Source organism: Phycomyces blakesleeanus, assembly GCF_001638985.1.
Source record: "Phycomyces blakesleeanus NRRL 1555(-) unplaced genomic scaffold PHYBLscaffold_21, whole genome shotgun sequence".
Taxonomy (NCBI): Eukaryota; Fungi; Mucoromycota; class Mucoromycetes; order Mucorales; family Phycomycetaceae; genus Phycomyces; species Phycomyces blakesleeanus.
This window is the reverse complement of record NW_017265154.1, coordinates 275,353-300,940: the sequence shown is the minus strand read 5'-3', so window position 1 is coordinate 300,940 and position 25,588 is coordinate 275,353. Positions and strand designations below refer to the sequence as shown.

The 25,588-nt window shown below is 36.3% G+C and overlaps 6 protein-coding genes across 6 annotated transcripts; 4 read left to right on the top strand and 2 right to left on the bottom strand.

The window, feature by feature from the left end:
• Positions 1-1,511: 1,511 nt before the first annotated feature.
• PHYBLDRAFT_149302 (hypothetical protein) lies at positions 1,512-5,353 on the top strand (the record flags this gene model as incomplete). The annotated part of the gene is made up of 5 exons (XM_018432250.1): positions 1,512-1,574; positions 1,800-1,879; positions 1,923-2,353; positions 2,436-3,973; positions 4,067-5,353. The coding sequence occupies 5 exons, from the start codon at positions 1,512-1,514 to the stop codon at positions 5,351-5,353; spliced, it is 3,399 nt and encodes a 1,132-aa protein (XP_018287552.1).
• A 267-nt stretch (positions 5,354-5,620) lies between these two features.
• On the bottom strand, positions 5,621-7,686 carry PHYBLDRAFT_172150 (hypothetical protein; the record flags this gene model as incomplete). The annotated part of the gene is made up of 9 exons (XM_018436746.1): positions 5,621-5,640; positions 5,733-5,923; positions 5,995-6,293; positions 6,434-6,533; positions 6,601-6,686; positions 6,788-7,057; positions 7,200-7,272; positions 7,521-7,589; positions 7,649-7,686. The coding sequence occupies 9 exons, from the start codon at positions 7,684-7,686 to the stop codon at positions 5,621-5,623; spliced, it is 1,146 nt and encodes a 381-aa protein (XP_018287551.1).
• Positions 7,687-8,242: 556 nt separating this feature from the next.
• PHYBLDRAFT_159778 (hypothetical protein) lies at positions 8,243-10,879 on the top strand (the record flags this gene model as incomplete). The annotated part of the gene is made up of 12 exons (XM_018434060.1): positions 8,243-8,250; positions 8,297-8,385; positions 8,429-8,506; positions 8,587-8,714; positions 8,769-8,918; positions 8,973-9,053; positions 9,129-9,162; positions 9,217-9,521; positions 9,614-10,082; positions 10,148-10,220; positions 10,303-10,501; positions 10,595-10,879. 12 exons carry the CDS (start codon positions 8,243-8,245, stop codon positions 10,877-10,879), a joined length of 1,899 nt encoding a protein of 632 aa, XP_018287550.1.
• Positions 10,880-11,322: 443 nt separating this feature from the next.
• On the bottom strand, positions 11,323-12,846 carry PHYBLDRAFT_149299 (hypothetical protein; the record flags this gene model as incomplete). Its single annotated transcript, XM_018432249.1, has 1 exon — positions 11,323-12,846. The coding sequence occupies one exon, from the start codon at positions 12,844-12,846 to the stop codon at positions 11,323-11,325; it is 1,524 nt and encodes a 507-aa protein (XP_018287549.1).
• A 5,215-nt stretch (positions 12,847-18,061) lies between these two features.
• Positions 18,062-19,300, top strand: PHYBLDRAFT_92267 (hypothetical protein; the record flags this gene model as incomplete). Its single annotated transcript, XM_018443785.1, has 8 exons — positions 18,062-18,272; positions 18,334-18,362; positions 18,444-18,501; positions 18,567-18,663; positions 18,725-18,822; positions 18,896-18,982; positions 19,052-19,135; positions 19,227-19,300. Coding segments are annotated over 8 exons (738 nt in total), but the record flags the coding sequence as incomplete, so codon positions are not given.
• Positions 19,301-21,296: 1,996 nt separating this feature from the next.
• On the top strand, positions 21,297-24,518 carry PHYBLDRAFT_66269 (hypothetical protein; the record flags this gene model as incomplete). The annotated part of the gene is made up of 2 exons (XM_018441618.1): positions 21,297-21,762; positions 21,838-24,518. The coding sequence occupies 2 exons, from the start codon at positions 21,297-21,299 to the stop codon at positions 24,516-24,518; spliced, it is 3,147 nt and encodes a 1,048-aa protein (XP_018287547.1).
• Between the last annotated feature and the right edge of the window lie 1,070 nt (positions 24,519-25,588).

Here is a 25,588-nt window from a genome sequence, read left to right as displayed (position 1 = left end):
ATCGCAGGATACAACAACAACACTTTGATAAATGAATACCATAAAAAAAAGGGGGTGATTCTCCACATTTACAAGCTAATGTCCTTTATATGTAAAGTTGTGCTCATGCCAGATAGTAGTGTGAAGAAGTAATGCGGTAATTAACAAGGTGTGTGGAGTCATGGCTTTGTATTCTAAATATTTAGTAAACTATGCGAATCATAGCCGGTTTAATCATAAAAAGAGTCATTTTTGAAAGACTATCGGTTTCAATTGATTTGATCCAAAAAGTTCAAACAGATACTCTATTCCCTTTTTTTATATTTTATATATTCATGTTTCAGTGGCGAAGGAGAATAAACCCTTGACAGACAACGCATGATGAAATTTTCATAGCTGCCCTGCCCTGCCCTGCCCTGCCCTGCCTTGCCTTGCCTTGCCTTGCCTTGCCTTGCCTTGCCTTGCCTTACCTTACCTTGCCTTGACCTATCCTATCCTAGCTTAGGCTATCCTAGCTTAGCTTAGCTTAGGCTAGCTTAGGCTAGCTTAGGCTTGTAAGTAAGTGAATGAGTGAAGAAGTGAAGAAGTAAAAGGGTTTGTAGAACTGCGTAGTTATTCAATTCTATCTGATGTCATCTCACAAGCCAAGCCCTCAGAGAAATGGTAATTTATTTATTTATTTTTTGGCTCAGGCTGCTTCCTATGCCGCGGGATTACCCAAAGAGAATGTGTTTACGAACAGATGCCCGATTTTATGGTATATTAATATGCGCACTACAAAAAGGTTAAAGACAAGTATACTTACTGCTAATTTTTTTTTAAAAAAAAAACACAATTGGTTTGCCATGTAAAATACTACTTGTATTTGTATTTGAACTTCATCGTTCAATATATAAATATCGCTTAATTCTAATGACTGGTGGAGTTGCTGCTCCTTCTGGATCTCGAATTGATGTGGACAAGATCTCAAATTGAATGTTAAATGCTAAAATAGAGATTGTCAAACAAGACAAACAGACCCGATCCCCCTTGTTTGTACGCCCCTTACGAAAACACTCCTTTTGTTTCTGATCCGGCCACACACATAAAAACATACACATACACATATACATACATATATAAATATAAATATAAATATAAATATAAATATAAAGGGGGAGGGGCGTGTTAGATGGGTCCCAACTAGAAGAGGGAGGGGAGAAAGAGAGAGATGGGCAAAAGACTGCCAAGGATGACGCTGCACATAATCATTGCTAGTTTGCGACGATCTTACATTGCTTCTATTCCAGTCTGAACTGAACTGAACCTCACCCCCACCCCTTTCACATTCAAGCCGTCTCTATCTCTCTTTATATTACTATTACTATTATTATTATTATTATCATCATCATTATTCTTGTCTCACCTCACCCTTCTCTCTCTCTTTCTCTTTCTCTTTCTTTTACTTTTGCTTTTACTTTTTTTTATTTGTCTGTTTGTCATCAAGATTGTCTGCTAGTCATTCCATTTGACATGCCAATATAAAACTGGTCATGGACAGCATTCATTCCATTCTCTGCGAAGCAGCTGATCGTCTCGGTTGTGGAAATCTACAGGTGATTTAACTTTTCTTCAAAGTATTCTAGAATAAGCGCGTGTCTCGAGGTTCATAATATGGCTATATATCTATACATATATCATTGGTTGATGGCCAATATAAATATCTATAAAGAAGAAGGGAGATCCAAATTAAACAAACCAACTCTTGACAAGCAAACAGGAGAACCAAAAATATACAAATATAAATATATAAAATGATAACCAGTTTTTAATTATATTAGAGTTCCTATGAGTTAAACCTAAAAGCCCTACTGGCTGTCATTACTGAACTTCAGAAAATTACCTTTCACCACAACTGCAAGTATTATTCAGCCCTTAAAAAAATTTATGTTTCTCGTCTACAGATACGGTCTCTTATCAATTGGCTTCTTAGATACTCTACACTCTCCCGCAGATATATCATCAGTGTTCATTATAGCAAAAACATGTCTCCAGAACGCAGAAGATATTGCATATCGTACCAGGCCAATTTGTGCCCCCGAGAAAGTACTAGTCGAAGAGCCATTTGAGATGAAGAATCCTCCGCCTCTCCCTCCAAAACCTAAAACCATTCAACAAAAATCTTATGTCGAGAAAGCGCCTCCTCTACCTGTGAGACCAAAACAGCCATCGAACGAAACAATTCGTGCTCGTTACCAAAAACCAGCCCCACTCTTAAGACTCAGAAGTTTACAACCGGCCGCTATAACTACTGGTGTATCTGACGACGATCGTGGAACTGATGATGATGAAGATGACGAGGATTTTGATCTGGATCTTGATGAAGAATATGACGGTAAGCAGTCGAAACAAGCATTGCTAGTTTTTCTTTTTCTTTTTTTTTTTCGAGAAATAGTCTATCTTATTACTCAGTTTAGATATTGCTGTGTACAAAGAAAAGGACCCGAGAACGAGACCGAGGATCCAAACTTGCAGGCGCTCATCAACATCAAATATTCCAATTCCACCTTCTCCCTTATCTGCTAATCCACTCACTGCTGTAAAAACATTCCTCTCTCTCCCTGGCTCCATGTCATCTCACTCTGATGGCTCAAAAAAGACCGCCGGCCTCGTTGCCCCTCCAATGTCATCCGAGTCTAGTCGGGCTGCTCATGAATATTATGAAATTATGATGCTCACTCAGGACGCTATTGACCCTGGAAAACTTGTTCATGTCCAGACCAGCAGTGGTGACAGTCTTGGCCAAACAAACACTGCTCATCCTGTCCGCCTAGTCCCTGCAATTCCTCAGGCACCATTGTCTTCTGTATACAAGGCTCTACAAAAGAAACTCGATGACCTAGAAAGCACTCTTCGAGAGATCAAATTAAAGCCGAAAACAAAAGATGCAGACAACAATCGCCCACATCAACTAGCCATCACCATTGCCGACGCCAAGTCTACCCTCAACCGAGTTCACAGTATACACATCTCCGCCACCGCTGTGCCGACCATCCTGCAGTTTCCGCCCGTCCTCATCGCCTACCAATTGACGCTCATAGACTCGGCCATATTCCGGAATATACCATCAAACGCCCTTCTCTCTCACTCAGCAAAAACACCTCATTCTGCAATCGTTGCCTCTACCGATTTCTTTAATTACCTTACCAGAGTCATCGAGCATGCTATTCTGCTGCAGCAGGAAGCATCAGGTAGAGCACAACACGTCAATCATTGGATCAAAGTTGCTTTTAAATGCCATGAGCTTAAGAACTACCAGACCCTAAAGGCCATCATTTCTGCACTCGGCACGCCTCCTATTCAACGCCTCAAGCGCACATGGGCTTTTGTTCCAAAAAAGAGTCTTTCTCGTCTCGAGACCTTGACTGAACTCATGTCAGAAGCCAACAACTATGAACGCTACAGAGAAAAGCTCGGCCCGGCTCATGAACAGCAGACCTCGTCTTCTACAACCACTACAACCACCTCATCTGTATTGTCTTCCAAGAAGGACTGGCTATCTGATCCAACAGTCCCATTTTTGGGAATTTTTATCCACGACATGACCTATCTTATCGCCCTTCAAAAATCAAAAAGAGGTACGGAAGAAACCAAACCAGGACTTGGGCCATCTTTTAAGCCGCCTATGTCTCCTCCTCAACAACAGCAGCAGCAACAGCAGCAGCAACAGCAGCAATATAATCGACAAACAAAACCTGCTGTCTTACCATCCCCGAGTGATCAGCGCGTTAATGAACTCATGGGCATTTTTGAATATTACCAAAAACGACCATTGTACTCGGCAACTCTTTCACCTGCCTATGTAAAGGATCTCCACAAGAGTCGGCGACATAAGCTGTCTCATGCACTACGAGGTGGATCATCTATGAAAAAGCACCCCGTATTCTCAACAGCTGATGATGAGGCAGGCGAAGTATGTATAGAAATGCAACAATGTCTTGTAACACAATATTTGGTAAGAGATCTTAAAATGTATATATATATATAGCCAAACCAGCTCATTGTCTAATATGTACAAAATAATACTTTTTTTTTATAAAAAAAAAAGTTAACAAGATCATGGGTTGGTGAAAAGACTGTAGATGAGCTCAGTTTACTTCGGGAGCCTCCAAAAACAACACGCAGTAATTCTACTGTAGAATGTATGGGATCCATCAATAGCTCGGTATCTTTATTACCAGGTCAAGTCACTAATTCCTTGTGTCCACCTGGCCCGAGCTGGGTCAACCAAGAAGGACTGCGAAACAGCTCTGGTAGCTTGTCGCTTGGTCAGTCCAGTGGAGAGAGTAGTGGAGAAAGTCGTCCGATTAGCATGGAAGATCAACCGGACGGTATAGACCCTTATGATGTTGCTGGATCAGCACTAGGTCTTCCAGGATCAGGTATCCAAAAACTAGTAGGGCCTTTGGATGAAGGTCGACAGGACAAAAAGGAGGCAAAATCAGGTTTTTGGTTATTCGGGCGAAAGAGCGCTGAACCACTCGTTCCAAATACCGTTGCACCCAAGATTTCAGACGCTGGTTCGCTATATCTCCAAATAGGGTCAGAAGGAGGTCTACAGAGATCCCCGCGTCATTTCTCGCTGGACGGCCTTGAAGAAACTACGACAGGGCAACCAGCCAGTACCATAGCGCAGTCGTCCAACACTCTCAAGAAGCGTGACAGACCAATTGGACCACCTCATCGAGAAGGTAGCTTTAGCTCTCAACCATCTTTGGCTACAATTTTCCGCAAAGATTTCTGGAAAACTAGCCACACCAATCTTACCAGACAGTCTTCTGATGATAATGAGACATCTCAATCATCAGACCCACTATTGCCTCCAGCTGCAGCCAAAAGATTTGGCACAATTTCTGGTCAGTCTCAACAACAACCGCACCAGCAACCGCAACAGTCGTACCAGCACCAGCACCAACACCAACCAAGGGCTGGTCAAAGGCAGCGGCCAATGTGTTCCAATTCTTACAAGACATCTTCTGATGCTCTGGTTGACGAACTTGAAACAAACAATAAGGCCACTCTATTCCGCAGACGCTCTTCTAGTTCACTAAATAAGAGCAAGAAGTCTTCTACGAAATCAGAGCTCGGAAGGCACACAATCGGGCGTTCTCCTGTAGCTAAACAACATCCAGCCCTTCCTGCCTTTCCGTCCTCCCCACACCCTCTTGAATCTCTCACTGTAGGAATACCTCCCCTCCCAGTTAACTCGTCGATTATGACTGCACCTCAACCACTTGTTTTCAAACGTCCAACAAGAGCATACGAGCGCCACGCTTCTGAAACTTCCTCTTATCACCCACTTCACGAAATACCCGCCACATTCAAGACCGCCTAGATTTCATTCAACAACCTCTTTCTTTCTTTCTGCATCTTCATCTCGTAGTTTTCTTTCTCTTTCTATGGTTTGACACAAGTTTCTGGTACAAGCAATTATGGCATTTATTCTGTTTTATGATATTGTCTTTTCTGTATATATTTTCGCTAAAGAACTAGATATTAAAAAAAAAGAGTAGAATATACTTCTTTTTTTTCTTTTGTTGATCATATCCAAGGGTTGTCTTTTGATTTATTTATTTATTTATTTTATTTTGGAATTTTTTGCCTATTCTCGCTGGATGACCTCTAATAAGATTCGTTGTTTGTTTGTTGGTTGGTTTGATTTTTTGGGGGGTTATTAGATAGAATAACACAATCCGTATTGCTTTATATCTTACCTCCCATGTCTTCAAAATCACATTCATCATTGCCATTATCATCATCATCACTATCACCACCACCACCATCATTAATGCCTATCCCCATTTTTTCGACTTCTTCCAACTCCTTCTTTAATATGGCTATTGGGGGGAGTCTCGAGCTATGAGCCACATAGGAGGAAAAATGGAGAGGCTCTTTAAAGGTGCTCCTATATCACACATAAAATAAAGTATATAAGTTTATTCAATGTTTTATATTATTCAATGAGTTTTTGGTTACCTTTCCTGACTCTCTTTTCGAATGTATTCTAAACGAGCATCTTGCATTGTATGTGGACCACAAATTTGGTTGCTCTGGGATAAAAAGGCTTCTTGGTTTTTTTGCTTTATTCCTGAAGGAAATGCAAGGTGCCACCGCTGCAGAAGGAGATAACAATCCTCGAGCTGTTTTGCCCAGGTAGCTGACATTATTGAAAGTCGACTACATATAGCCATGTAGGTCAACCCTAGAGACACAAAATGCTCCAATTTGAGCAACTTTGAATGATCTCTATAGGTCTCTACCAAGACCATTTGTAGCTGATAATCGAACCATCCAGAAAACAAGGTAGAAATAAGAATAATCAAAAGTAAGGCTTTGGATTTTCAGAAAGTTTACTGTATTATTATTATTTTTTAAACTTGATTTACATACGTTTACTGGATTCTTAGTACATTACCTTATCCAAAAGAAGGGTGGCAGAAATTAAACGATGCATTGTATATTCTGCAAACTCCTTGCTAGGGATAAAATTCCATTTTCCCTGACATGCTTCAATTCTGAAGAAGAAGAAGAAGAAAAAGCTTAATAGCCAGATCATTTATTATATTTATTAAAGTAACCTACGTTTTTGCATTCCAGAAAGCCTTGTAGATATCATTGACTACCTGGTCTATTGCTAATGACTTGAACCTTTTCAAGATTCGACGAGCCTGTCAGATAATATATATATATATCATAAAAATAAAATAGGGATAGAATTTGTCATGCTTTTATTTCTTAACAACAAATAGTGATAGTAGTATAAAATAACCTCTTCGGCGCGTCTGAATCGATGGAATTGACGATGTTGGTTACGTTGTCTGTATTGTGTCTTATTAAGCACTTCGACGTCGATCCAGAATTTCTTTCGCTGACTGAATGATACTCGGAGCTTGTTCAGTTTCGACAACTGTTCGTCATGATCGATTGGAATCGTTTTGTTGATTCGTACATCGGATAGTACAATCACAGGTGGAAGGGGTGCTTTAAGAATGCTGTAAGTCGGAGGTACCATTCTGGTAATTTGACATGAAAACAAAGCCTTTTAATTGACATAATAATAATATTATTATTTTTGGTAATTCTTTATTGATTATTGCCGACGCATTTGCGGTGTGGCTAGTGACATATTTTTTCACAGACACATGTCCTAAAGTCTCGGAGTATATATTCCCTTTTCCCACCAAATTTTGTTGAATTGTGAACAAGAAGTATATCAATGCTTTCACATCCAATATTTCATATATATTCATAATTCTACACAAGGAGAAGCTTTAAGTGACTATTACAACTACTCTGTATTTTAGTTTTTTTTAAAAAAAATGATACAGTCTATTAATACAAGCTAAATTTTTTCGCTCTATATATATACTTTAATTTGTCACAATTTTTAGTACATCAAGAACCATTAACAAGGATTAAAGCCACTTTTTCTTTTCTTTTACTATTATTAATGAAATATGTTTCTCTATACATCGGGTAGTTCACTTGACATGCTCTGTTACTTTTCATCAGATAGAAGCAAAATGATGAATTTCATGGTCTGGTTATCTCTAATTGTGGAAAGACAATACCTGTCGAAAAAGAATAGAAGGGAAGAAACACATGGAAAAATCATCAATAAACGTGTTACCTTTCCATACCAGCTAGTATCATTTGACTGATAGACATTTCTTTAATTATCTTTACAGTTAATTTTGAAGAACTTAAAGAGATGTTAGTAATATAAGATATCACATTTTATAAATATCTATTTATCTGTCTATTTAGTGCTTTGTCTTTTTTGTAATTATACGGATGAATCGCCTACCAAAAAGTAAAACTCACTCGGGAATCAAACAAGATTCAAGAAATTTATCTCAATCACATATGGAAGAATCCTGCGTAAACTATATAATAATATAAAAGGTAGTAATATATCAATAGCCTTCCAAAGACCTTATTGTATCTCTCTTTGTAAAAAAATAAAATATGTCTAGATTCAATAAAAAAAAGGGCAATTGTGGCTCATTTTCTTAAGAAACCAAAAGGATGTTGTGGGAGTATTGAATAAACCACAGCCAAAGTATACCACATTTTGGGGTGGGATCACTTCTAGGCGGGTTTCCAAATGTGCATGGCTGTTTTACAATAGAGAAAAATATGAAAACACTTTAAACAAAAAGAACTCGCTTGTAATCTACCTCATTAACTCTTTTCACCCATTCAAATGGTCATGCATAAAGAAATGAGACTGTAAGCACTATAAGCATCATTTACTGTCAACTCATTCCTCTCTCAGCTTTGTCACTAAGCGTGCCTACGTGTTTGCTCCAGAAACTGGACCTAACCTCACCATCAATCGAGAGACCAGTGAAATTAGTTTGATGGGTAAATTTAATCGTACATCATAATCATCCTTAACATTCATCAGATGCTATTCCTCCTGTGTCTGAGCAGGACCGAACCTTAGCTGTAGCAGGTATCATGGGTCTGGTTACACTCCAAGCAGGTAAATAGCTATACACAGAAACATTCTACGTACGCATATAGTGTATCCAGATGAAGATAACTGATAATAAATCCACGCAGGAGATTATCTTATTGTCATTACTGGTCGTGAGTCCATTGGAAATATCCGTGGCCACGAAGTGTTCCGTATCACAGCTTTCCAAATCTTGCCTCTTCCGGAATCCTTGACTGGCTTGTCAGAGGCACAGGTAAGATAAGAAGGAATAAAAGGAAATATTAAAAAAGAAACGTTGGTATTATAGGCAAAGGATGAACAGACATATGTTGATCTTTTGGAAGCACATTTGAGAGGAACCACATTCTACTACTCTAATACGTATGACCTGACCCACACTCTCCAGAGGCAGGCTCAATTTACCACCGAAACTCTTTCAGAGCCCTTATGGAAGAGAGTAAGTAAATAATTTAAGATATGTATAAGCTAACAAGTCCATTCATTCATTCAGGCAGACGAACGTTTCTTCTGGAATAAAGACCCTGTAAACCGCTTAATTGAGGCCACCCTTTCGGGAAATCCTGCAAAAAACGTAAGTCCGAATACAATGGATATCATTTGTGCTTTTATATGGTTAGTACCTGACATTGACCAATACTGTAAATAGTTCAGCGATTTTATCCTCCCTGTTCTCCAAGGATGTAAGCCCGAATAAACTAAGGAGGAGGTTTATTAAGGTATTAACAATTTGTTAGTTGTCGAACTCCAGGCCACTGAGATCAACAACAAGCCTTTTGTATTGGCGTTGATCACTCGTCGCAGCAGACACAGAGCAGGCACGCGCTTTTTCTCGCGTGGTGTTGATCAACATGGGTACGTGTCTAACTTTGTAGAAACTGAGCAATTGGTACTTTATGATGGTCCTGGTGCGGTTTCTTCTTCACCTGGCTTGAAGCAACTTTCTTATGTCCAAACAAGAGGTTCCATTCCTGTATACTGGACACAGGTCATTAACCTGAAATATACACCCCGTCTTTGGGTGGGAGAAAACCGAAAGAGTGTAAGTCTGATTATTTATATCACTTTAATTTGTGTGTGTGTATGTATTCCTAATGTACTCACTTTCTTTTATGGTTGTTGTTTTTTTTTTAGCTTTCTGCCGCAAGATCACATTTTGATGAGCAGATCCGTATCTACGGTCCCCAAATCCTAGTCAATTTGATTAACAAAAAAGGATATGAGCTTCCTATGGGACAGGCATATGCTCGTACTGTAGAGCAACTGAATGATCCTCGCCTTTACTACACTCATTTTGATTTCCACAGCGAGTGCAAGAATATGCGATGGGATCGTATAAACATCTTGGTAGACCAATTGAAGGACCAGTTTGACCAGCAAGGCTATATGTACTATGATGCTTCTAACAAAGATTCGCTCATAATTCGCAAAAAGCAAAACTCTGTCATTCGTTCCAACTGTATGGATTGCTTAGACCGTACCAATGTCGCCCAAAGCACCTTTGCAAAGGCAGTCCTTAATGCTCAATTGCGAGAAATTGATATTCTTGGTGCAAATGAAAGTGTGGATGATCATCCTAACTTTATTCTTATCTTCCGACATGGTAAGTTTGCTACTTTCCCCCTCAAACTGGATAATTAAACCTTAAATTTATTCTTTCTTAATTAGTGTGGGCCGATAATGCTGATGCTGTAAGCTCAGTATACTCTGGAACTGGTGCTCTCAAGACTGATTTCACTAGGTAAGACTATCAGTATTATTATTTTTCAACCAAATATACAATTCTATAAACTAATATGCTTTATTGTCTATCGTATTAAAAGAACCGGCAAGCGTACCGTGCCTGGAGCACTTAAAGATCTCTCCAACTCTATCACTCGTTATTGCAAAAACAACTTTATGGACGGAAAGAGAATGGATGCATTCGATCTCTTCCTTGGTCACTATCACATCAAACCTCTGGTAGCTACCGGAAAATATAAGAGCCCGTTTGTATCCGAGAAACCTTTGAGAATCCGTGTGGTAAGTCTTTAACCTCCCATAAAATACATATTTTGTATATAAAAAAAATGTAGTAATGAACTTTCTCTTACACGTGCATGTCTTTTTTTAAAGGTTCCTTACATTCTGGTGTTTTCCATGTTCATGCTTTTGTTGAACATATTCCGCCCTGATTATTCTGGCTTTGAGTTCCGCAGGGCTTATTTCCTCTGGCTTAGCTTCTGGTTCTCTGTAGTCGTTACGGCCAGTCGCTTCTCACTCCGTCACGGTGATCAATTTGTAGAATGGCCTCATCTGGTAGAGTTGCCTCCTTATGAAGATGATGCCGAAGAAGGCGTCGTTGAAAACAAAGGCAACATGGTGCCTCCAGAATTCGGTCTAGAAACACCTATTTTGTAATAAGAACTTTTTTTAGTAAAAAAAAAAAACACTAACTATATTTCATACCAAGCACAATAAACTTACAATCGACCAAGATGAGCTTTACTTGGTTACAGTTGATACTTATAGCTGTGTATTTAGTAGATTGAAAGTCTGTGAGTAGCAAATATTATACCTAAAACATAAAACATAAAGCTTATTATCGTTTAGGATATTATCTATGTATATTGCATTCTAACACAAAAGGCGGTGAAAAACGGGCTATATAAATTTAAATAGGCTACAATACATATACGCCAGGCGTTTAGGCTTCTTTACTTAAGACCATCTTCATAAAAATAATAACTAGGAGTAAAACGTAAACACTGTTTTATTGTTGCTTTATTTGTGAGTGCTTAACATATAATCCATATAAATCTGATTCAAGGCAATAAGGGTCAGAGTTAAGTTGAGCTATAAGGTTAGCCTTGCTCGTTATCTACTATATACCCGTAAATTGTCGCAGCGATAATACATCCAAAGTTACAAAGCACACTGACCATAATACTAAGAAAAATAAATGTGTCGCTATCCGGATTAGGAGAGAACCCGTCAATAATAGTTCCCAGTAAAATCAACATTGGACTGAGGATCCAAGCTAAAACAATCCACTGAACTACGCTGTGGCTACTGTAGTCAGCCCAAATTCCAATCAACAAAGATCCTGCCATTCCACCAAAGAGACAAAACGCAATAGTAGTAGATTCGGAATAGTTTGTTAAAATAGAATCTGATTCTGCTTCTAAGTATCGGTTCTCCATAACAAAGTGCAAGAAACTGTTTTTATAAAATAAATCGCTCTGATGCTTTTTAAAACAGTCGCTAGTCTCCTCTATATCTTCGTCAGCCAAATCGATTTTCGCCTCTTCAGATGGCTCTTTTGCTCCACGTTCAACTAAAACTTCTTTCCAAGGCACATCTTCATTGTAGTGCAAGCTGAAAGGCTCTGTTTGCTTGTGTAGAATAACAAGAGATAGTGTTTGAATAACTGACATTGCAGTGTATACAATCATGATGAGCTTGGCCCATTTATTTCCATTGATGTCCATACACTCAATTGTGGTAAAGAAGAGCTGTACTATTGTAATAAATGTCTCGATATACGAAATGTTGTCCACGTTGTAAGAGGTGCGTATCTTGCTTATCATTTCTGTCTTTAGGTACCGAATGTTTTCTGCCTGAATATTGGACTGATATTCACATTCTGCTCCAGGGCCGGTAACTGATATATTTTCGGTTCTTGTATCTTCTCGCTTTGGTACATTTTTATAAGTTCTGGAGTCAAATCCCAAAAGCATATGCTTGTTTAGTATACAATGCTTTACTTTTTTGGCTTTTTTGGGCCCTATTGTATGTAGAAGAGCAGCCAGATAAGGAGCGTTATCGTATTCCTTGACCGGTGTGTTGTTTTTTGCCATGTAGTCTACCAGCCAGTCTCTTAAATTCTTTGTTTTTGATAGAATAACATCCGAAGGAGAATCTTGTTCATCATCTTTCAAAGTTGGGGAATATTCTGGTATAAGCTCATTCTGAGATAGTGGTGATATTAGCTCGGCTGAATCGAGACTTTTATGATCTTCATTTTTACTTGTGGTATCTTTATCTTCCTCATACTTCTTTAACAGGATTTTGAAATTGTCGATCCCAAGAATCTTATCGGCATAGTATGCATCATGTATTGCGTCAAAAGCGATGCTGATTCCCCATGTTGGATACGTAAAGCATATAAATCGAGCAACATTTGTACCCATGTTATCCACTCCTGTCTGTGGTCGAACTGTTACGATATGTGCCATATAGCCGAGAACTATAGTTCTTAGGATTGAGGCTACGGGTAGCTCACTGGTTGGTTCTGAGTCGGATGGATCTACTGGTGGGGCATGACATCTTGGTAAAAAGGTAAATAAAAGACCACATACGATAATCCAAGAATTCTTTAGAGACATAGTTTATACCATGGCTCTAACCAAAATTCGCATCTTTTGTATTAAAAAATGAATTCAAATATCCAATGTTTTGCCACTTTAGCTATGAAGTACTTTTCATGTCCTACTAATCTAAAATTCGGGCTGTTATGAGCCACAGTTTCCATAAACCATTAGGGGCTGATTTACAAATATTATGAAAGAGTTGAATTTGTTTTAATGATGTCATTGAAGAGGAATATACTGTCAAGGAAGGCACGTAAAACGGTATATATATTGTTCAAGACAAACAGTTTATTCACATTTATAAAGAATAAAGTGTACGTACTTACTGAATGCAAAGTATGGATCTCTTGCAACTATGATAACATAATGTTTTTTCAAGATCGATAAGAAAACTATACTTTAGACATTTGCCACTTACATATATCCAATGGTAACGTATCTCTTGGGCTCGGCATAATTTAGTACTCCGTTTGTTGGCTTTTGATTTCTCACTTGTACACCGATAATGAATTTTTATCATAAAAGCAATTAGTATAAACACGGAACCTATCAGAGAATTATCTCAGTAAAGACGTTATGTGTGTCTTACCTGATTTTTTCTTTTGTATTTATTGGTACTGCATCTTAACACAAGTATCTTTACAACAATAAAGGACTATGGCGTAATCGAAGGTAGATATCGAGAATTTCTAATTTATTTTAATTTTCTCCTCAGAAAACTTCGATAGTAGAAATGATTTTGATGTTCGATAACATAGAAGAACATCAAGAATGATGGTTTATGTTATACGAATATCCATTTTAAAAGCATTCAAATGTATTTCTTAATGCGGCAGTCATCTTTCTTATTTCAATATTAGGAAGAAAAATATTAAAGCTGTTATTTCCTTAGTGACACCTCTTTAATTTAAAGGTTGATAGCTTTTTTATTCAAGCCTTCTTTTTCTTAAAAAAAATATGTTAAAGGAATCTCGTAATAATCTGTCTGTAGAAGAAGTTACGGAACTTTTCAAAATACCAAAAAAAAATGATGTTTTCTCCAGCTCGTACCATACTTCTAAAATGTATCCAATTATATTTCTTCTCCCTCCCTTATTCTTAATATTTACTTTCTTACTCGTCCAATTAAGTCTACTCTGACAGTACTTTAGAAAGTGCACTCGGAGAGTGATAGCAGATAAATAAAATACAAAGAAAACAAAAGAAACTACTTCTAAAATAAACTAAAAGCAAAGAAAGCACTTGTGGAGTTTATTATTAAAGGCAGTACATTGTAATTTGATAACGAAAAGCTTTTTTTAAAAGCCCTGCTGTATTCAACAACTCTTACGCAAGTTACTATTTATCTACTAATCTTTTTTTTGAAAGGTTTTTCTGATGAAGTATTATCAAAAGGATTTCAAGCCACAAAGAAAAACAAAAACATAATGATAGGTTAAATCAAGTAAAGCATTGAGCCGATAAGGGTTCTAGCAATTAACTTGGTGAATTTTCAGGATCCAGTTTGATTCAACTTTATATAATATATGTATCTATAATAACTTGCTGGTAGCAGACAGAATATAACTGCTCTAGAGGTAGATGTATAGACTTGGACCAATAATTATGAGAGAATACTACAGATATTCTTTGTGTGCTCTACTCTTTTGTTACCCACATGCTTTTATTACCAAATAGTCTTGCTGACTTCTTTTAGTGTTTAGTTACTACATATTGCTATATAAAAGCTATATCATTATTACTACTATTAAGCACAGCACTCTAATATCTGTAGATTTTAATTATATTTCATACATTGGGGTTTGCTTGTAACAAGAATAGTAGATATATATATATATAAAGAAACAACTGATATTGATATCGAACCCATAAAAAAAAGGTCAAGTCCAGTAATGTATACTGTAGTACCTTGCTGTTTATTATTTTTTTAAGAATACGTATATTAGAACAGGAGACTAGCGGAAAATCATTTAGATTAGAAGTTAAAAAAAAAGCCAATTGTAACTTACACAAGTACTCATCATTACGGTGTATCTTTGATTTAAGTCTTACAGATCACGATAGTAACAATTCTAATAATTCAAATAGAAGCGTCGGTGTATTATTTTTAAATAAAACTCGATAAGTAGAAGATTTGGATAAAACATATATAATGTATTATAATAGTTTTTCTTGGTGTACTTAAATAAATATACATTGAATCCTACTCTGGTCAAGTAGACATAATTCGCATTTTCCGTTTGCGTGTGCTCGTTTAGACTTTTTTGTTTGGATGCCTACAATCAATGTATATACAATAGTATAGCTAAATTGTATTGAGAAAAATACGAAATTCTAAGCTTAAAAAAATTAAAAAAAAAAAATAACCCAGTACAACCAACCACTACCAGATAAATACGCCATATGTTACACGTAGATCAAATAAAGAACAAATCTACTTCATTTGAATTCCAGGGTCACTCGATAAACAAAGCTACGTTTCTATTGCTTTATCTAGCCAAGCACGTATCACTTTGTAAAAAAAAAGAAAAAGAAATAAAGAGAGAGTTACATAGCACAGTCTAATGAAGCGCACTAACAGGCGTTTTAAATGTACTGTAGTATGTAAAAAAGTCTATTTGTTACACTAGGATAAGACCCTCTGTACCCAACCATGATCCTTACATATATAGAATATATTGGAGAAGCTCATAAAGTTTGTCAATTCCCACTGGCTGGAAATAAATAATATACCAAGCTACAAAGCTATAATTGTATTATTGATGATATTGGTTTCAGTTTATCTTTGTAGGATAATAGTTAAATATAAACATTTTTTTTTAAAGATCTTCCCATATCATAAGGACATGGCTTGTTTTATGCTAATATTACTATTTTGAAAGATCTTGAGCTTCGAATTAAGATATTGTGGAAGAATTAACTTGAAATTAAAACATGGGAAATATATGCCTGAATCCTCATTACATGGTCCTCTATGTACCTTTTTTCCCGCGCTTAGAGTGTAACCCAAAGGGATTGTGGGAGTTTATTCAATTGCTATTCTTTATACGTTATTCTCTTTAACAATTAGATTAACAAAGCATTTCAACCGAAAAATAAAAGCCAAGGCTCTAGTAAGATGATTAGATATTGGGTATTTTAATATACAGCCATTATCTTCAATTGGTTCTAAATTGGTATCAGGGCATATATAAAAAAAGGAAACATCTTGATAGAGAATCAGAAAAAACATATTTTTTTTGCGAGACTTCTTTTCTACTGATCCTTTTAGGTTGCATGATATGGTGGAACCTACAGTGTTCCGAGTAATCTCTTTGGTGTCGGGCACACTGATCGAACATACTACAAGATTTCTGTTTTAAGAATACAGTATAACCCTTGAATAAAGTAAATAAAGCGCATCTCAAATTTCACGGCGTGATTACACATTATAGAGTTGAGTACCTAATTATGTTGTCTGAATATAGAATTCTTTGCAATATATGTAAATCCTCTTTATATTCAGGAACCATATTTATCCCTTTGACAAAACTTTATTCGAATCTATAGTTACTCTGATAAGCCACTTCTAAGAGATTAATGACTAAATATCAACTAAGCTATTATTAAAATAAAATAAAAAGTAAAATAGTGTCTAGCAACAATTGCACCAAGTACCTATTTGTAAACTGCCTAGCTCTTCCAAGCTATAGTCGACATTTTTTTAAAAGCATGTAGTTGAACTGTATATACTAATTTCCTCCTATAGCTCTGGGTTTTCTAAGTAACGCTTCAAAAGCGAGTGAATAGAACTTTCTAGTATAGTTGATTTACTATTTGCATTAAAAAAAAAAGAAAATTGGGTGAAATTAATATACAAGTTTTCACAAACCGCTGTCAATATATCCAAGAAATAGCTTTCCGTCTTCTTGGGTCTATCTTACTTAAAGTAAATACATAAATGTATGCATGTGAACGGGGAATAGTTAGCTTTAATTTAAGCATTGAGCTTGACAAGAATCTAGAAAATGCTTAATTCATTAAGGATAACCTCTTTAACTTCTCAAATGTTTACTTTGATGAATTTACTTGATTACAGGTGTAATCGTTCTAAGCTTTTGTTGTTGTTTTTTATTTTAATTTTAAAAAATTAAGAATTCAGAGAATAAATCTCATTTGGTACTTTAAATGAGTATTCTGACAAATAATACAGTACATTGTATAAAGATAATATACACTTTTATTTCGAGTAGTTGATTAGAAAGGGTATACTTCCCTAATTTACCAAAAACTAAGATAAGCAACTAGCTATTCATTATCAAATAATAGTAATGGAGAATGTATAGTAGACAGAGACAGAGAGAGAACAGGCGCTATATTTACTGTCATACACCGAAATTTGGTGCTGTTGAATTAGGCCATATGATCTATATGAGAGCATGTTAATGTATCCTACCCCCAAATAATGGCATTCTTTGTTTGGAAATACTTGCCAGGACTCTATAGCCTGTTACACCTATAATGAGTACCAAAAGATACTTAATAGTGTGTACCAGGGTTTTTTCGATCTGTAAGACTAGAGCAGTACTACGTTCTAGCAATCGATCTTGTGCGAGGGATTATATCTTCTTTTAGAAAGTTAATATGTAAGCAGGACGCGCTACATACAGCCCAGACAAATTAGTTATACGACCTGCTACAAGCTCCAAAAACATCATAGAGAGAGACTAGAGAGTGGATTGTCACCATGATATAGTTTAATGGGTCCACAAATATCCAAAGTTCAGGAAGGCTCGCCTAATCAGTTTATGCACAAGAAAGATAACCCAGTGTTTTCAAAATAGTATAAATAGAAGGTATCTTGAGACTGTGGATTTCTTCATTAGCTTCATTCTCTTCTTTTATTATCATAATCAATTGATCAAGCTAAAACATGAAGATCTCTATCTTGACTTCCGCCGCTATTGGTGTTCTAATGGCCTTTAATTCTGTCACGGCTACTCCTGTTCCGCGTGAAGTAAATGGTCTCCTTGTATCAAGAGAAGATCTTCCTCCTTTGCTCGAGGATCGTGTTTCCGCTCCCACGGATGTCCCTGTCGTCGAATTAGACGCTGAAGCTCAAGTTGAGGCTATCAATGGTCCTTTGCCCACTTACCTTGAAACCAAGGGTGGCTTTTCTTTGGACTTGGGCAATGTTACAAATCCTCCTCTTGCAACTTTCACTACTGTTTCCAAGGTTGTTCTTCCTTTGGCTACTGCCGCCAAAATTACCGTATTGAAGACCTACATGTCTCTTTCCGCCAGTGCCTACTGTACATCTGTCTGTCCCGATGGCCTCTGGACCTGCAGCACCTGTGGAAGTGCGTACACCTTCATCAAGTCCTTCAAGGGTGGATCTCTCGATGCCAATGGTTACATTACCAGAAATGACAAGACTAAAGAAATTGAATTGGTATTCAGAGGTTTGTAAAAAGATGCTTAATACAACAAGATTCTCTTTCGGATACTAATCAAGATGTTTAGGCTCTGGATCCAACGCTAACTGGGTAGCTGTAAGTACTCATCTAATTGTATTTTTTTTTAAAAAAAAAAGCAGACTTTGTTTCATTATATTAACATTTATTTTATAATAGAATCTTACTTTCATCAAGAAAGCCTACCCCCCTGTCTCTGGTGCTAGTGTTCATACTGGTATATATCCAATATATAACGCCGTATTTTTTTTAGTTCAGAAGCTAATTATTATAATACCTTAGGATTCTACACTGCCTATATCCAGAGCCAGGCTACTGTCCTTTCCCTTGTCCGCGCTCAATTGACAGCCCACCCCAGCTACAGAATCGTTGTTACTGGGTAAGCTTATAGAACATATGTATATCTTTGGAACTTCAACTTAATTTGCCTTTGATTTCAGACACTCCCTTGGTGGTGCTCTTGCTCCTCTCGCTGCCTTGGATCTTTATCAGCGCGACGCCAGAATTACCAAGTCTAACCTTTTCATTTACACCTACGGTAAGTATTTTCCAGCTTTCTAAGCACTTTATAAAATCAAGTTACCAATAATTGTAACTTTGTATTATTTTAGGTGCTCCTCGTATTGGTAACGCCAACTTCGCTTACTATGTCTCTGCTACTGGCATTACTTATGAGCGCACTGTCAACGATCGTGATAGTAAGTTTCTATAGAATTACATATAACAAGAACTTTAGGATACTTATTTTTGCTCTCGTAACCTTTTAGTTGTTCCCCATCTTCCCCCTCAAAAGTTCGGCTTCTTGCACGCCGGTATTGAATACTGGATCACCAATGACATCTCCGTTGTCAGTACGTATTAATCTAAAAAAAATCTTGCATTATGAGAATATATACTTATAATTATTTTTCCTTTCTTCTGAAACAAAACAAAAAAAAACAGAGATTTGCAACACTTCCCTTGACTCAAAGATCTGTGCCAACTCCATTGTTCCATTTACCTCGTTCATGGACCACGCCAAGTAAGACTATTATATTTATTCCCAAATTTTAAGAGGACTAAACGTGCTTTAATTTTCTCTAGGTACTTTGGAATCAGTGCCATCTGCTAAGATATTGCTTCCGTATAACCGGATGTCTACTCTATTTATTTATTTATTTATTTATTTATTTATTTATTCTCACTACGCAAAAAAAAAGTGGTGATTCGGGCGGGGATTTTGAAAGATACTACTTGAATTACCACTCTTTTCCCATAGTGTCCATTTAATTTTACTTTATTTATTTATTCAAATCTATTTAATTGTTCCCTTGATAGTATTTGAAAATTGATTGATTAAAAACTAGTGAACTATTTTTTTACATTCAAACAAACAAACAAAAAATGACAATAAAAGTACTTTTTAGTATTATGTTTTCTAAAAAAAAAAACTGTTCTTAATAAGCATCTAATGGACCAAATATGAGGTTGCATTTGTATTGTTCTTTCAAGGATGAAAAATTGCTACATTTGCCATATCTCTGTATAAGTATATAGGGCATATGTTTATCATAATATATAATACAGCTTTCACTAATAAATATATTATATCTATCTTGTACAACTTATATTTATTTTACAAAGCCCATGCCATAAAGTAGGCTGATTTTAAGAATTGCTGTAAGTGTAATAAAACATGGAATCAAAAATCATAGAGCAAATCCAACATTTTAATGTATAGGAAATATTGAGATAAGCGTTGTTTACCTTACTTTTCTTTTAGATATGCTTTATAAGTATCATTAAGCTCAATTACCTATGTAAATATGCAGTTGTTACTTAATACTTTGACGGTATTTATTGTTAATAAACAATTCAAGGGTATATCTGTATATATAGTATAAATTGTAGAATAGACTCAAAGCATGACGCTTAATTTTCTTGGAGCAGTAAAAAAAAAAGTACGCCCAATACATATACACACAGTATCACCAAAAGTATGCAACGTACTAACATTTTAAGAAAGTTATTCTAGAAACATTCTTATATGTACAGGTATAAATTTATATTCGGTACACAGATGTGTTGAGGCTATAACTGTATTAAATATGTGTTAGGTGATCGACTATTTCTAGTTTTTTTTTCGATGATGACGAGATATGGTATCTTGAAAAATTAACTATAAGATCTAACCAACCCAAGGAGAGATCTGCTATTGAAGATTACCTGGAAAAATAAAAATACACTTTAATATAACTTTTACTGGTTTTATTGAGAGTCACTGAAAAATATTTATGTCCATTTTTTGGTACAAAATCTATTTTAACTAAAGAATGGGTCAGAGCTTATATAATATATATCTGTATGTTTTACGGCATTTAAACCTTTTTTTTTTAAAAATAAATAAATACATATAGGTTAGAAGTATTTACAAAAATGTACAATAATAAGTTAGAGCGCTAATATATTTACTACTTCTTCACAGATTATATGCCCAGATTTAATATTGTATAAGTAAGCCATAAATTAAACTATTGCTGACGATACTGTCTTAAACCAGCAGCATATATTCAAGTAGTAATTATGTCTAGAGCTAATACTCTTTGATAAATCATATTTTGAAAATATGTTTTAGTAAAACTTTATACTTTTTTTTCTTAATTTTGTACAATACATGTGTCCATATACTCGTTATGATCCTTCTTAAATTTTTAAAAGATATGTGAAGCTATACCTAGTAAAACTAGTATTTTAAAGCATATGTATTTTTTTAATGATAAGTTTTAGTAGAACATCAGCTTTTTCTTCATATTTTATCCAGCTTCATGCCTCTACCTAAAGCATTTTTTTTTTCAATTCATTTTACAGAAAATATCTCGGTTTTTATACAATTGAATTATTTTAGAAAATTTTCCGCCCAAGGCTTCATACCTGCCATAATATTGCTCATACTTATATCTTTTTCTTAAAAAAAAAATAAGTGTGAATAAGCTGTAGTTTTTGTTCCATCTTCTTGACTTTTCTTATTGTGCAATGACAATAGAAACACAGACTTATATTATTCGAAAAAGTAATGCAAAAAGACACCAGGGCCGCCATAATGGATACATTTGTATTGCTACCATCCACCACTACGTGAGCAGTCCCCTAGACTCTGTCAGATCCATCAAAAGGATTGCATGTTCTCTAGAAAGAAATTTTTCTCTGCTAGAGTCTGAATTCAGGGCATATGATAATGATATTGATCGCGAAGAAAAGAAACGGGAGCACGACAATATTTGGCTTCACACATTTACTACCAGGCTGGTCAGATCTGCTGTTGAGATCAATACCCATAATAACGGCAAAACCAATGTTCGCTTGACTATTAATTCCAAAGTCATAAACGCAATTGATCCAACTTTGAATAAAAATGGCGGCTGGATAAATTTTATTGACGCTACCGATCCTTGTAAGCCAGAATATTGTTATTTTATGTTACGAAATGTACACAAAGAAGGTAAAGCTTTGCATATAGACATGTTTTAAGAGTCACTGGGAAACGAATGGAAACAGATTCTCACAAAATATATAGTGCCTAGCAGGTACCCAATATCGGTCATACAATACATTTCCCAGTTTTATAAAAAGATAGACCGCGAAGATACTCATATCATAAAGAATATAGAAGATATAGACCATCATGATATAATCCCACCTTTACATCTAGCAAAAATATGGCCTACGCTTGTAGATATTACATTTTGTGAAACTTGTACCATTGAGAACGTATGTACACGAAATACGCACCCTTCCGGTATCGCCTTAAATGCAGAAAAGGGGGTCGCTGGATACAACAATGGGACACCACTTAATCTTTCAGAAGACATGCTTCTAAATATACTTCCGTATATTGAACGTATTTCGCACAAATTTAACAAGAAAGGATTTTTACTTTTTGCGTCGACCACTTCTTTTACAAGGCTCGATCTTTCGGGAATTCTCGATTTTAACGATGACAATAGCCTGCGAGAAATTGTATCTCACTGTTTTAATATCGAATATATCAATATCAGCGGTCTATACAATATAACCGACGACGGACTTAACATATTGACAAGATGTAATGAACTCCGTACAATTGTTGCTTTTCGGTGCACCGGAATTATTGGTGTATCATTCGGGATTCTTAAGGATACTTGCAGTCATTTAGAGCATGTGTATTTCGACTTTCCTTCAAACCAAACCATTTCACGGTTAGACCACGATAAAGTAAACAAGAAGTTTTGGATTCCACCTTGGGCTACTGTGGTAAATGGACATACACATCAAGTTTATGCTGCCATCTTGGGCGACAGTGAAACAAGCGATGTAGTTATGAATAACTCTAGCCCTATCTATGGCTTTGGATTATACGGGGTACCTGACTCTGTGTCCAACTCTGATTCTAACGCTGAGTCTAGCGCTGAGTCTAGCGATAATTCCAATGCTGATTCAGATGCTAATTCAGATGCTAATTCAGATGCTAATTCAGATGCTAATTCAGATGCTAATTCAGATGCTAATTCAGATGCTAATTCAGATGCTGATTCAGATGCTGATTCGGATGCTGATCCCACTATTGACATCAACTTTGATTCTAATGCTAATTCCAACACTGATTCCATCGCTGTCTCGGACTATAATTATAATGCTAACACTAGTAATAACGCTGAATTTGCCTCTGGTCCTGATTCTGAATTATCCTCTAGTTACAACTCTAGCTTAGTATCTGGAACCAGCTCTAGATTTTTGTCTGCTTCTCCCTTTGAGCCAAATATTCATCCTAACTCTGGTCCTAACTTTGAACCACTCTTTGATCCTCATCCTGGATTAATCGCCGGTTCAAGCTCTAGATCACTCTTTGACCCCAGATCCGAATTATCATCTAATCCTCGCGCTAGATTACCTTATGACCCAACCTCTAGCTTAAGTTCGAGCCATCACTCTGGATCAATCCCTGGCCATACACCTGGTTTACTATCTGGTTCTAATATTGAATTACCTTTTAATTCTCATTCTGGATTTCATTCTGGATTTCATTCTGGATTGCACTCTGGTCCTCATTCTAGGCTTCCCTTCGGTTCTCCTTCTGGTTTTAACTCTGGTCTAAGCTCTGGTCCAAGCTCTGAATTAGCAATTGCCCCTAACTCTAGGTTATTTTCTGACCCAAGATCCAACCCAATAGTTGGTCATAGCTTTGGATTGACTTTAGTATCTAGCTCTGACCCAGTATATCGCTATCACCCTAAGTTCTTTCCTAACCCTCCACTTGGATCAAACTCTGAATCAAAGTCTGGTCTTTACCCTAGTCTCTACTCTGGTTTTTACTCTAGTCCTTACTCCAGTCCTCATTCTACGCTCCCACCTGGCTCTCATTCAGGTTCTCACGGTGATCCTCACGGTGGTCCTCACTCTGGTCCTCACTCTGGTCCTCACTCTGGCTCATTTCCTAGCCCTCCACTTGAATCAAACTCTGGATTATTCCCTAATCCTTCGCTTGGATCAAATCCTGGATCAGATTCTGAATCTACTCATAATATTAATTCGGATTCAGATCATAACTCTGAAGCCAATGATGTTGAAGAGATACCGTTTCGTGAAATGATGGATGCCATCGTTCAGAAGGAATATACTATACGAGACGTACAAGTTGTAGAACACTCATGGATGTATGGTTCTTCAGCCATGATAAATCTTGGGAAAGCCCTGTATTACTATACTACCATATGCGATATACCAGAATACATCGGGAATTATCTTATTCCTTTGCTTTCATCAAACGGAAGTTTATTTAAAGAAAATAGTCTCGATCAAGAGGACCGAGACTATATTGATTTACACACTGTGGACATTGGAGATTATTTTGATATGTGTAAAAAAGAGCAACCTCATCGGATCAAGGCCTTGTTGCACAAAAAGATAGACTATGTATCCCTAATTATTCTCAGGCCTGTCCCAGACTGTGACCCTAAACATGTTTGTGGATATAGTATCTTAAAGATGGATTATGAAACCGATCCTTGGTCATACACTGTATTGACCTGCGAAGAATATCTTAAAGAATGTTACCCGGTAGAGATGACGGAACTTGGGGCGAATACTAATCAACAGAATCTCAGCGAATTTATGAAGATTGTCGCGTCCCTGCTTGATTTTTTTAAAGGCAGAAACTCTATTCCGAAAGAGCAGATCGAAACGCTCTTTGATCTTAGTACGTTTTCCCTGAGGCAATAACGCCATTGTTAGTGGGGTTGTATTACAGCTGTCAAATGAAACCCCAAGTATATGTCACCTTTTCTCATTATCATCTATAAACAAACTCTTATGTTATATCAATAGCCTTTTATTATGAAGCATAAATTTTTAGATTTTCTAACTTGATTAAAGAAAAATATTGATTAATGCCTGATAAGATGAAGTGAGACTTTAGACAGTAAAATGAAATGAGGGAATTATAAAAAGCCAGGCCTAATTTGGAATGTAAAAAAAAAAAGTATTCTCCAAAAAGTGTCTATAAAAGAGAACAAATCACACATGGGGTGATTCCTTGTAAGTTCCGTATCTCTATGTGTAATTATGTTAGAATGTTTCAGACCTATATCCTACTCATTTAGTCTCCTAAAATTGGTGAATTTGTTCAATTTTGTCTAAAAACGATTGACTTTGAGACCCGAAATACAGTCTGGCTGGTGGATATTGTTGGTTACAAAAAGATATAATTGTCGAAAGGCAAGATTTAATTTGTTAATGGAAAAACAGATTGTTGGTCAAATATAAATAAAATAATAAAAGAAAAATATGCCACTAGGTTTAATTCATAGCCCTTAGTCATAAAGTGTTTTGATTCTCTTAAGATTTCAGTTGATTTGTAGTTAAAACTAGTAGATATTAGAGAGGTTGTCGAGTTGTGATAATCTCAAGACAGCTAAAAAAAAATATTATTTCTAAAACTCAATCAAAGATGATACAAACGCAGATAAAGCTGTGAGGATTTATGTTGAAAACATTAATACTAAAAAAAAATGTAAAGGAAAGAGACTTTAACAAACTTAGCTTTCCGAGGCCTACCCTGTTAAGTAAATGTAAAGAGACTCCTGGATATAATATACCTTGCTTTAAAGTTGGGAGAATAAGCTTAATTTTTACTAGAGATTTACAAAACAGATATTGGAATTTAATTCGCCGCGGTACATACAAATCTGCAAACGTTCGCAATTCAGGCTTGAAGACACCCTCTATTATGAGTGACATTACATACTTCCAGGCTGTCTTACCAGGCTGTCCGTAAAGTTTCCCTTTTTTGT